The following is a 13,176-nucleotide window of genomic DNA, read 5'->3' on the forward strand; positions in this document are numbered from 1 at the left end:
GAAGGATCATTTACAGCTGCCTTGTACCTTTTTCCAAGACATCTGCTATTAGCTTCCATGACAGACTAGTCACTAACTAAATATCTCTTTCATTTGACTCATATAGGCATCCCTATGTAAGTTTTATTTGGTCACAGTTTGTATCCATATGTGTGTATGTATATATATATATATATATATATGTGTGTGTGGGTGGGTGGGTACAAAGCTTGTTATTCCTTGGCAGTTGACTAAGTAAAGCAACAGCATTTTTATAGGTTGTATTTTCCTTTTAAATGCCTTAAAATGGCAGTTAAACTTTCATCTTCTTTTGTTATTGCTGATTGCGATAATTTTACTAAAGGAAATAAAGTTAAGATGGACATAAAATTTGAAGTCATTAGTAATTGTTATTCATCTTCACAGGTCAGTTTTTAAACTTATGGATATATTAAGAACATCAAGTTAATCATACTTCATAAATATTTGCAATACACTCATATGTGGCTCTGACATAATTTATTAGTTTTGGGTTTTTTGCTTAGTAACAATGTGTGTAGTTAGAACTCTCAATGGCTTTGCCCAGAGTTTATCATCCATCTAACATACATTTGTTTTAAGTATAAAGTTGTAATTCTGTATGTTGGGAGGTGATACAAGTATAATCTTTCATGATATAGCTCTCAAAAAGCACATTGCTCTTCCAACTTTAATAAGAAAAATGTAATAAATTTTTTTCTACTTCCCAACTCTTACATTGCTCCTCCAGGATAAATGGGTGATAATGGCATGCGTTCCAGTATCAGCAGGAAGCACCTGCTGAGGGGATCCACCTGCTCATACAAATACAAAATGGGAATAGAGGCCAAACTCTGTCTGGTCTCTCCCATAACACCCAGAAACATGTCTTGCCACTAGGCACCCTCTGGGACCAGGGCTGAGGCAAGCCACTGCAGGCTGAGGAGGATGTTGAGTTTTCCAGGGCAGATGCTCTAAATGCACTTCAGAGGGCAGGTAAGCTGTACTGAGCACCATACTCAGCAGAATGATTTTGGTATACAATTTCAGAAAGTGGCACAGCATTCCAGATCTGCTGAGGGAACCAGCTACATCCCTGACTGAGAGAGTACATCAAAGTGAAGTCCAATTCACCTCAGCTGTTAAAGTTACTATGACCTAGGCCATTTGTGGAGCTGAGTACTAGCATTTGTTTAACTTGAATATAGGTATGTTTGACTTTAGACTATTGTTAACTTGCAACCTTCTGGAAAAAAGCAGCTTGAATTCTTGATTCTTAAATTGAAAGTTTGTTATTTTATGCTATTAAACGAAATGCATTGTTATGAGAGCATCTCATTAGTTTAGAAGGAAGTGTGGAGTATGTATCTTGTACATATGTGTGCAGTGGGTTATTTATTTGCCATGATAGCAATATGAAGATGTGTAGAAATGTTATAGATGATGTTTAGGTACGTTTTCTGCAAATCAGTTTTAATTCAGTGCTTGGCATTTGAAAGAATGGCCTGAAGTTTCAACATACTTTCTAGTGGCTGAGTAGAAAGTTAAAATAGACCATATTGGTGCCTCAGGTATGTGAAAATTGGAAACATGAGTTCAATTTTTGATTGGGCACCAGAGAAGATACATAGAGTTGGACTTCCTGAAGTACAGCAAAAATTTCAGTAAGTAGTATCTACTCTGGGACTGAAGGAACATTGTTTTGATGGCCAGGTTAGAGATAGGAAACGTGGCATGCGACATAAGCATCTCTTGCTGAGGCTTCAGTGCAAGCTTGGGTTGTCACACTGCACCTGAGCATGTAGACATCCTAGGTTGATCCTAGTGACCAGGAGGACCAACACCTCTCTAGCTGTATGAAGTCATTGAAACTCAGATTAATAAGTCATGGAGCTCAAATTCAAGTATGATAGGTTTAATATCTCTGTGTATGGGTCCTGTATACACCTGATGTGGAAACACACTGTTCTCTCTGGCTTGCCCTCCACTTTTTACTGATACACAATGCAGTTTCCTGAGCTTTTTATTAATGGAACATGTTTTATCTGAAGTAAACAGACTGGTGTTTGACAGGCAGTTAGCTGGAGTGAAATTCCAATGTAGGCCTGCCCACACCACAGAGATGTGTAAATGCCTTTGTTTATGTGATCTGTCATATTTTTCTCATTGCTAAGATAGGCATCTTGAAAATCACACCAAACTATATAAGCTTATTCGTATTGTAAATAAATATATACATTTGTGTCAGTTATGAGATTAGAAAATGTTCCTGGATGTGAGTTTTTCCACAGTGCCTTATGCTTGTGAGAGGAGTTGTTCCATTCTTCCACTCTCTTAAGTCTGGTTTTCCCCTTGCTTTTTGGTGATTTCTGGGAAAGCAAGTTGGTGTGGGAATTAAAGTTGACAAATACCAGTTTTGAAACTGAGATTAGCAGAGAGGACTCAGGGGCAGTTAACATGCTTAACTCACTGTTTCAGAAGTACCATCAGCTGTTTAAATACAAAGTTTTCTATAATATTATCCTTTTCTGTGTTGTTAGGTTTGCTTCATTTATCAGCTGAGCTATTCACAAAGTTTTATTTTATATCACAGTAGATTTGAAATACTAGGCTTTGAAATCAGTCTCATAAGTTGTTAATAATTGTGAACTGTAAGAAAAAATATAGATTAAATAAACATCTTACGTGGGAATTTGGATTCCTTTTCCAGTGAAAATGCTTTGAGGCTTCATATTTTTTGCAACCATAGTTTAATACTTATTAAATACATCATTGAAGGCTAAATGGGTTTAGAATAAGGGGTTGAGGTTTTGTTTGGTTGGTTGGGTTTGTTTTATTTTTTAAACTTAGTTACCCACCTAATGCAAACAAAAGGATGTAAGAATGACTGGCATATATACAAATATATATATACATATTCCAGCATTGTATTTTTGTTTTTATCTGGTGTTTTAAGGAAAGCTTTAGTGGTATTAAGCTGCATTTCTTTTGTCCTTGAATATTAAGAATCACAAACAGTTGTTGATAACTAGGGAGATAGAATCCCAGACGTGGAATTGCAATACAGAGTCATGAAGTTTAGGTGCAAACATATCTTTTCCTCTTTAAAAGCAGAAATTCAGCAAACAGGTTATATGTTATGGGGGGAGGTACTTTCTTCTTCTGATATTTTTTTGCTGTTGTTTCATTAAAGCCTGGTTTTGCTATTCCTGGGCATATTAGAGGTGCTGACGTAACCTAATCCGTAAGCAGCTGAGTGAGTGGCTCTGTTAAGAGCCTTAGCCTATGGGAATACAGAAGGTAGGAGCCATCTTACAGTTCTGGGGTCAGTCTGGAGGGGTTTTGGCAGTCTCAGGCAGAACTGGGGGTTTCTCAAAGCTGTGGGTTTGAGTAGCTGAGAAAAACGTCTTTCTCCTTCAAGATGTGGGTGGATTTTACAGAAAGTCATATAAAATACCAGTCTGTAACACTGAACATTAATGTTAGCCATTTATTTGAGTGTTACAGCATGTGTTAAAGAGCTGCTGCCGCCCATTTGCAGCCTAATGTGTTTATTAGACAATCTTCCCAGTGGCATCTTGAAGTGTCTGTCAGGTAAAAAATTCATGAGCATTATTGGCTTTCAGGTTGCAAATGGAATATGTCGTCTTCTTACTGTCTAATACACCACTCTAAAGCCATTACACAGGAGTAAGGGAAAAGACTGAGGAAGGAGCCTTCAGCTCAAACATTTGTTTTGAGTCTGTTACGGATTTTGTAGACTGAGCAAAAATGTGAGTAGTAGGTGTTGGAGCCAGTTTTCAGTTCTTCGATACATGGGCTCAGTGGCATTTGCAAGTAAATTATGTTCCTTTTCTTAGTTCTAGTTTGTAGAGTTGAAGAATAAAATAAAGTTTAGTAAATATTACTGTAAATTTTGGTTTAATGTTACCTGTAATAGGCTCTTTCAAATAAAATTGTATTGTCTAAGTAAGAAGTGCTGTTTTGAGATAAAAAAAGGCTACAGGTGTGTGTCAGATTTTAGTACAAGTCCTTTAAAGGTGACTAGAGTTTTTCATCCTGCTGCTACCACCTTCTTTGTAGAAACTCTGTTTTCTCTTTTTGCTTTATACTCTGTGACTGTTGTAGGGTGGTAAAGATTTTGGACAGTTTCATCTTTAGTGAAAGTGGTAGTGCTGTTTCAAGAGAAAAGCATACCCTTAACTAAATTAGTTTATGTTTTTAATATCAGATTATCATCACCAACCAAGATTTGTCTTACTCGCATTGTTTTGTTTGGAGTATATCCCAATTCCAGGTGTTTGGTGATGGACCCATACAGTAAGTTGGTTGTAGAACATGTGGCTTACGTATACCAGGGATTCAGGAGGATTTATTTATCAGAGTTAATTTATCATTAACTTTCTTTTCTGTCAAACTTTTTAGCAGTGGATCTCTTGCTTAAATTTAATTTTACCAGATAATGCAGTCTTTCTTCCCCTACTCCTTCTATTTCTTGTGATTTTTACCTCTTATTTCTTTATTAATTTCCAAACATTTATTCACATCTCTCTCGATTTGTCAAAATACCTGTGCAAGAGCAAGTTTGTGTGCGAAATGGCTGTGCTTTTCCAAGCCCAGTGTGGTGTGGGGCAGGCGGGCTCAGCTCACTGATTGGGATTCTGACAGGTGCTACAATGAAAAGAGCTGGGAGTTAAAGCAACCCTTCCTCTGATCTAGTATCTTATTCCGCCTCTGACAGCAATTTCCTTTGGAGGCCTGGGAAAGTGGATGGCAAGTATTGCCTTCTTCAAAAGAGTTGAAGATTGCAGTATGTACCAATATTAAATATTTTCTGATTCTGAAATGGAGCCAGTGAAAAAAGAATTCATAAGCAGGAAAAAATGTGAAGAATCAGAATTTGCGTGTCACTTCCAACTTTCCTCTGGCTTCTACCAGAATTAATGCTATGTGGAGTACATTTATACTTCTGAAACCGAGACAAGAAAGGTTTTTAGTCATGACAACCTCACAGGAAAAAAGGGGTAACTATAATGGCTGTATGTTTGAGTAAACAATTAACCACAGAAGTATGAGCTGTTTTTATTTTTTAAATGAGAGAGAGAAAATTTTTGCCAAACTTTTCACTGGCTGATAATATTTTTGGTCAGTAAACAGTATTTTTTGTGTTTGTTACTCAATAAAACACTGACTTTAATAAACTGTTTCTGTATGTATCAGTTGTATATACACTGCTTGTATGTATTGATGGGATGGAAACATGGCAGTATAGTACTGCTACCTGATTGTCCACTCTGTGGTACTTTACCTTTTGTTTGCTACTTTTCAGGTTGAAATAGCAGCTTTGAAGGTGTAATCCTCATTTATTCTTTAACTGCATTTGTTAGGCTTATAATAAATCTGACAGTTTAAAAGGCCTTGTTTGGAAGATGGCCTGCTCTGATAAGAGATAAAATGCACATTATCTTCTTCTACAGTGACTCTGGATGATTAGCTCAATTCACTGATGCTAAGAATCAGTGTTGGGAGGCTTACTCTGCATGCCATGTTCCTTCATGGTGTTTGAGGAGTAGAAGAGATGTTACAAATTCACACAATTTGTGTGTGATATTTGTGCTGAATATTTTCTCCTCTCCCACTTCAGGGGCCTCTCTTCTTCTTTCTCTTTTGAAAGATGAATGTTTACTATTGCTTTATAATTAGGTTAAGTCGCTCTGTGTACTTCAGCTTTGAGCAGTTGCTGGTGGAGGATGTAAAGGAGGATGTTCCGTCACAAGAGCAGAGACTATTGTTTTATTACTGATAACAAAAAAAAAAAAAAAGAATTTAAGCATGTTTCAGGCTCTGTTGTTTCAGTGTCCCAACATCTGGTAAAAACTGGTTAGGTGTCAGTGAATGTAATTACTAATGTATACTATCCTAGAGTTTTTAAATTTAATTTTTCAGTGGTTTTGATTTACATTTAACAGTTGGAATAATGAGGCAGTGATTTTGTCTACAAGTATTTTGAATGCTTAGGCCTATGGTAGTGAAATGGAGAGAGAAGGAAAATGCACCTCTGGTCCTAAATGTAAAGAGAAAGAAAGTATTAAGTTACCTGAGATGTCCTATTGGAATGGGTCATCTGTTGGAGACTAAAATTAGTTCTTTAGGTATTTTTAGTAATAATAATTCTGCTCCTCTAATTATCTCCTTCCTTGTAGGAAAATGCTGCAGTGAGTGTATTTATCTTTCCGTTGCTCTCTTGCTCATTCATGCCCAGTGGAATTGAAGCTTGAGTAGCATCTGAGTCAGCATTAGAAGTTCAGCTCTTAGTTATTGTTGCAGTTTTATTAGTTTGTTTGGGGTTTTGGTTTGGTTTTTGGTTTGTTTTTTGTTTGGGGGGGGGAGGGGGGAAGTGTGTTTGGTTTTTTTTGGTTAAGAGAAATAGAAAAAACTTAATATATATTGAGAAGAAAAATCTGCTACCACCACTGAAGACAAAATACTAATTCTGCAGTGGGACATTATGTTTGTATTTTGGAGTGCAGTACAGCTCTCAAACAACTTACACAATGAAAAAAGGGAGTGCCTGGTCTTCCATGAGAGTTCATTCTGCAAGACATGCATTCAAATTCAACTTTGTAAGACATTTTCTTTCAAAATAAAATTGATTTAGTAAAGTATCTGACGTATCATGATGCTATTTTTTTCGTTTTCAAACATTTTTTCTCTCTCTCCTCAAAAACAGTGATTACTGCTGGTTTTGTTTTTACTGATTCCCAATTTGGTTAATCCTTTTGTTTGTACCATGCTAAACAACCCTTACCTACATTTTTTGATTTTTGTATCAGAAGACATATGATAGAGCTGATATAACGCTTCCATTTCTTCTAAAGCATTAAATGGATTGAAATGTTCCATTTCTTTATCTTTCTTCTTTCTGAAAATTCCTGCAGAGATGTATAAAAAGATCAGAGGAGCAGGATATATACTGCTTTCTAATCTAAGGTAGTTCCCTTAAGGGGAAGTTTACTGGAGTAAAACTTTGAGTCTCTGACTTGTCATTCTACTTGCAGTGGCTTTAGTTTTGATTTGTAATGTTTCTTGGAAAAATTCAGACTTCAAATTTGGGAGTTTCATTTTTTGCTCTGAGAAATTATCTGAGTGGTTCAGGAACTTAAGAATATTAAAAGTTCCTAAATTATCATTTTAAAATAAACCGTAATAACCAAGAATTTTTGATACAGATAAATTATTGGGTACGGAGGGAGTTAGGGCAGAACCTAAAAAGCATTATATGCAAGTTTAGCTGCTCCTGACCTGCAGATGTTTATTTCTCTGTCTAAAACTCATCTATTAGTTCAATCAAAATCCATGAGATTTTTCACTTGTTGCTTGGAAGTTTCCTAGGGTTCCTTGGTACTGTATGTGCCCAGAAGTACTTTCTTCTGAAAAACTTGGGTTTAGTTCCTTGCTTGGGCCACATTAAATTTGTAGAGGTACCTAAACCTTCTAGAGATCTTCATCTAGCAGTATGCACAGCTCTTCAATGTGAATTAGCTCATGGAAAAATATCAAAACAGCTGCTTTCTTTTTAAAAGACATGAGGGAGCTGGGAGAGTGCTCACCTCTTTGACTCGACTTGTTAGAGTCATTGGTGAGAGAGGCTACACTCCTCAGCCTGAGGGGTTCAAACCTCAAACCCTGTATTTTAAGACAGTGTTTGAACTACTTACTTGTGAGTTTAGTGGTATGGACTACACATCTAAATATTCCCACACTGCAAGAGTTAATCAGCCTTGCCCTCTTTGCTTCATAAACATCCAGTTTTGGCAGGCAGACAGCCTACTACACACACAGGAGGCTGTCCCATGTGGTGATAAATACAGGCTTGAAAGCCCTCTGTGAAGAGGGAACTGTGTCTCCATCACCCAGTTTCTGGCTGCTTTAATTGGTAGATAGTATTGTTGAATAGTCTATCCACAGCTTCTAAAAGTTGATTCCTCCTCATTTCTCCTAACTTGGGAGTGGATTTCAGTTTGAGTCTCAAGAGAGTAGGAACTTTAACTATCCTGGTCAGCCCCTAAATTCTTACGGAGACAGTTTTGGGGCGCATCCTTTTGATTTTAGTACCTTGTACTAGATACAGAAAAGTGACTCATTGTAGCCTCTGAGATTTTGTAGATTGTTTAATATCATCTGTGTAGCTCTCCACTTACCAAGACACCTAACTCTGGATTTTGCTTTCTGCTCTGGAGCACAGGCACCAACAGTGCAGGAACTGCACAGCCTATACAGGTCTTTGAGGTATAGAACATGATTTTTAATTAAGACATAAGGGAGAATAGAGAGCAAATATGTTAGTAGGTGGTAGATTTCCAGAAATAAATCATGATGACTGAAAGAGAAATGGATAACTCATTCTAAGAACAAACTGATAATGCTGCTGAGACAAAGATGTAATGGCCTGTTTGTGCAAACAAAATAAAATAAATACATAAATTATCTGTTTAGAACCACTTACTGTGTTTAATAAGGACAGAAGAAGGTGCTAGTTTCATAATTATGATACCACTTTGGTTCCCTTCAATACAAAAAGGATGAAGTTTAGAGTTTATGGTGGGAGATGAGTTTTAATGTGTCCTCCAAAGGCTGATAACATAGGCCTAGTGGAATTCCTACAGGATAGCATCTAGTGTGAATGCAAGAAGAATTGAGCTATGCATCGGTAGAGCTACTGGTTAAACTTTGGTTTCTGAAAAAATACAACTTCCCTCTGAAGTAAGCCTGACAGAGTAGGTGGGAAAGCTGTCAGTAACTGTTACTATATGCTTTCTTGGGGAGGAAGGGGAATTGGAGGGGGATGTCCACTCTAAATGTTTACCTTTGTACTACTTGGAGGGCAAGAGGGGTGAGATGATGTCAATTGAATGTTTGACAGGCTTTCATTAATTGTTGTGCTTGCTTTTCTCAAGAAAAATAGTTAGCTGATCTACATTTCTCAGGTATTACTTGGGAAGCATAAGAAATGAAGGGATTCTACAGCCTAATTGTTCTTCTGAACTTTAGATCACCATCTGAGTTTGGCTCAGAGATCAGATCTGGGAATATACAGCTTTCATCATGCTCATGACTTTTCTTGCTCTGGTCAGTGAGAAATTTACTCTCTGGAATAGAGCCCCGGGGACAGTTCCAGCTCTCCTTGGACAGAGACGTGGAAATGCGGTCTCCTCACAGCTTCTCTTTAATTATTGTCACAGTTTCCTTCAATAACATCTTGCTTCTTCCTTGAAGCTCTGCTTGTGATACTTATGAAATTGCATATTTTCAGGAAAGTGCTTAGCTCCTAGTAGATGAATGTGTATTTCTACTCCTATACTTGGATAAATTACGGTGTGAATGTCTGCTGGGGCTAGAAATCCTTGAAAATATGTAGTTCTTAAGGAACAGCCATTGTCACAGACCACACTGGAGACTGTGGTAGATGTTTCATGCTCTGCAGTACGGTTGGCATTGGTGTGGCTCTGTGAATGCCCTGATGAAGTCACCGAGAGTTCTCCAGCAAGTTCAGAATGACGGAGGTTGTGATGGTACATCTTCCCTTTGAGAGTTCAGCTCTGCTCCACCACAGAACTAGGGCCTTCTTACAGTGGCTTCTTCTCAAAATGATGGCAGCATGTATGTACGTGTAGGTATACGTATGCTTGTATAGACTCAATAGAGAAAAAGATAATCCAGATACTTTTAAAATAGAATCTTACACCATCCATGTCAAAGACCATCTGGAAGCTATATGTTTTAGGCATCATACAGTCTTTTTCATGGAACTTGACCAGTATCTAGAAGAAGGAAAACTACTCCACTTTCTTCTCAAACTGGTTAAAAAAGTATTTTCAGCACAAATTAATGATTTTTAATTTTTGGTTTTTATTTAGGAAAAAGTTAGGTGGTGATCACTCCTGAATCTGAGATGGCTCCAGATCTTCATTTCCTTGCTCAGGTTTCAAAGAGTAGCCTTTCTCAGCGTCCCTGCAGAACTGCTTGGACCTTAATGTCTGGGCTGTTTCTGCCAATATCTGCAATATTTTCACTCAGTCGGTTCACTGGGAAAACTAAGATTTCCAGTGTGACCATCTGATTGCCAACACATAAACTGTTAGATTTTAAAAAATGTCTAAAAGAAAAAAAAAGGGGACTGCATCTTTAATCCCCAGCACTTCCCTCATTAAGTTCAGTGCACAGCTGACCAGGCCAGCGGAGGGAAGGGACCTGGTAGGACAGAAATGAAGGTCTTGAAGCAGGTGGTGAACTCCCTTGTTTTGATATCTGATTTCCACTTTATGCCAGTGTGAAGTGATCATAGAATTACAGGCTCCAGCTCATACTTTAGCATGGTATGAATCACCTCCTGGGTACACTCACCTCCTTCGTGACCCTCATGTTTATTTTTCTGATAATCCTGAACCATACAGGAGCTCTCTGAATTGTCTGGCAACATCTCTCTGCCATCATCCTTTCAAAACCAGCAGCATCTAGGCAGATGGCAAGCTGGGACTGCCCTGTCTTGGATGAGCTTTTTGATTGTTTACATCATCTCCTTTGTCCTTTGTAATGGTGTTTTGTGCCTCCAGAATATTGGTACTTATTAAGGAGTGTGTAACCTGAGGTAGGCGAGTTTCATGTGCTTCTATGTTGCATAGGGCAACAGACAGCCAGGAGCAGGGCAGGACTTCCACAGGCTGTTTATTGCACAAATTATTGCACAAATTGTCAAACTTGATAGCTTGGCAAGTTATTCTCCTTATGAGGTAGATTATATGTACAAAATATTTATCAGTTCCTCAGTGGTTTCTAGTGTTGACAGATGTTCTGTTTCTCCAATTTTGTACATGTACATGTGCAAGCATTATCTTCTGGTTTTTAACTAAAGCTGCTTGTGATACCTTTTTATGTAGCTGGGACGCGTTTTATTTCATGTATTTCAATTCTGTTGTGTTTTTCTTGTGTGGCACTATGGCTTTTCCTTTGTCTTTCCTCATTCAACCTTGCAAATTTGCCATGAAAATTCAGCAGTCCAGGCACAATACGTACTTATCTGTTCTTACACAACTGGTAACAATCAAACGCTTTGCTTACCCATCACAAATTTTCTTCCAAAGGACTTTTATGTAGCATTTTGTGGAGTCATAAACACAGTGGGGTTTTTGGTACCTTTCAAACAAACTCTATTTCGAATGATAGATTTGCCAAGTAAAATCTGAGTTGATCATGGAATGAGAATCTTGGAAATATGAACAGAGAACTCAAGAGTTTTTCCACCATAACCCTTTCTTGCTCTTTCTTCCTTTTAGTTGCTGATATGTGTTCAAGATGAGTGGGATGGGAGAAAATACCTCTGACCCATCCAGACCAGAGTCAAGAAAGCGCAAGGATCCCGATCAGCTTGGACCCAGGTTAGACCATTTACTTCTGAAGATGCTGAGCGAGAAAGAGTTCAAAAAATATTAGATTTGCGTATATTTTTTGGTTAGAAAATAACGAACAACATTCTTGAGAAGTCAGTGCCAAACTACTTCTGGGATGGGGACTCCTCTCTCTTAGTATTATTTGTTTGTTTATTTTGAATCCAGTGTCGTGCCAAAATGCAAAATTTTGGTGACAATTTAGGAGATATGTAAAAATCTTTTTTTGGCTAGTCAGTTCAGGGAGTCTTCAGTCACTCATATTGGCAATCTGAGATATATTTTTTTTTTACTACCTCTCTTGCACATTATAATCAGGACCTTGAAAAATATTATTCAGTTTTACAGAAGTTATATTGCTAACACAAAAAATTTTAAAGAATAACAACTCATTCATCATCTTTTCTTATGACTGCTATAAATTCACTCGGATGTAGGTAGTATGGCTTTTTTTGGTTTAACTTTTTAAGCTGTTTTATGTTTTCATACACCATCACTATACGATACTCCTTGGATTCTCAGTACCATGGAGGGAATAAGTGTAAGTGTTCAAATCCACCCCACACCTCCCAGTTAATCTTGTGTTGTGAATTTCAAATCCCAAGTCTCTTTTGAAACAAAAACATGACTGCTGCGAAAAAATACGTAATGTCTTTTCTAGTGTTCCTTTCCTTGTTCCAGAGGAAACCTTTTCTGCTTGAGAAAAACTTGTGAGTTATATTTTTGTAGTGAGAGAGGGCAGTTTTGTCTCTGATTTTGTTAAACTACCGTCAAACCTTTTAAAATCATCTTTGAGCTGACCAGAAGGCAGGCAAACTGACATTAAAGACAAAATTTTTGTAAACTCCTCTTTCAGCCCTAAAAGAAGCACTGAGAAACGCAATCGTGAGCAAGAGAATAAATATATAGAAGAACTTGCAGAGCTGATTTTTGCAAATTTTAATGATATTGACAACTTTCACTTTAAACCTGACAAATGTGCAATCTTGAAAGAAACTGTGAAGCAAATTCGTCAAATAAAAGAACAAGGTAAGAAGACTGATTAATTTACTTGGAATATTTTGTGTTGATTATGATTTTATTTTTGGCAAAGCTGATAGTCAATTCAGCTTTTCTTTAGCAAATTCCCATGTTTTTCATTGATCAGTAACGAAAATGCTGTAATGTCACGTGAACAGAATGTGTTAAGTGTCATATTCAGTATTTTAAAAATAAGCTTCACCGAAAATTGCTTAGAAAGAGAGAAAATCAATCAGTCTGATATGTGTATCTAATGGAATTGGAATAACTTGTGCTTTCATGAAAGTTAAACTAGCAGATGGCTTTGGGGAAAATAAAAGACTACTTACATACTCAAACATGGATGATGAATCCATGCAGAAGAGGAATAATCTAGGAGAGTGGGGTATGTAAATGTTCTGCATACCCCTTTTTGCTTTCTTTTGTTGGTATGAATAGATATTGTGGACTAAATTATCTGCGTCCTTTAAATGATGACATCATATCCTCGACTACAATAGATTTGAAACTATTCTAATCTCTAGATAGGGTCCTGTTATAAATGTAAACCAGAGAACGTGACAGTTTTCTTCCTGTTCTTTGTCTAGAAGATTAGTTTTGTATTTCTTTTCTTTTGATATATTTCCTATTCAAAGAGAAAACCCAAATCTTCTAGAAGCTTTAAATTTTTGGAAGTGGGTTTTGTGGCACAGGTCTGTCTGGGCAGGCATGAATA

At 37.2% G+C, this 13,176-nt stretch overlaps 1 protein-coding gene across 8 annotated transcripts in view; it reads left to right on the forward strand.

Annotated features, from left to right (window-relative positions):
- Window positions 1–13,176, forward strand: part of NCOA2 (nuclear receptor coactivator 2) — a 185,949-nt gene that overhangs the window by 97,627 nt on the left and 75,146 nt on the right. For all 8 annotated transcript variants that reach the window (XM_064651190.1, XM_064651235.1, XM_064651207.1 and 5 more), the window contains 2 exons: window positions 11,331–11,432; window positions 12,298–12,470. In XM_064651190.1, coding sequence (XP_064507260.1) covers window positions 11,350–11,432; window positions 12,298–12,470 — 256 coding nt within the window. In that variant the 5' untranslated portion in view covers window positions 11,331–11,349. The remainder of the gene's footprint in view (window positions 1–11,330; window positions 11,433–12,297; window positions 12,471–13,176) is intronic.

Source organism: Pseudopipra pipra, chromosome 1 (genome assembly GCF_036250125.1).
Source record: "Pseudopipra pipra isolate bDixPip1 chromosome 1, bDixPip1.hap1, whole genome shotgun sequence".
Taxonomy (NCBI): domain Eukaryota; kingdom Metazoa; phylum Chordata; class Aves; order Passeriformes; family Pipridae; genus Pseudopipra; species Pseudopipra pipra.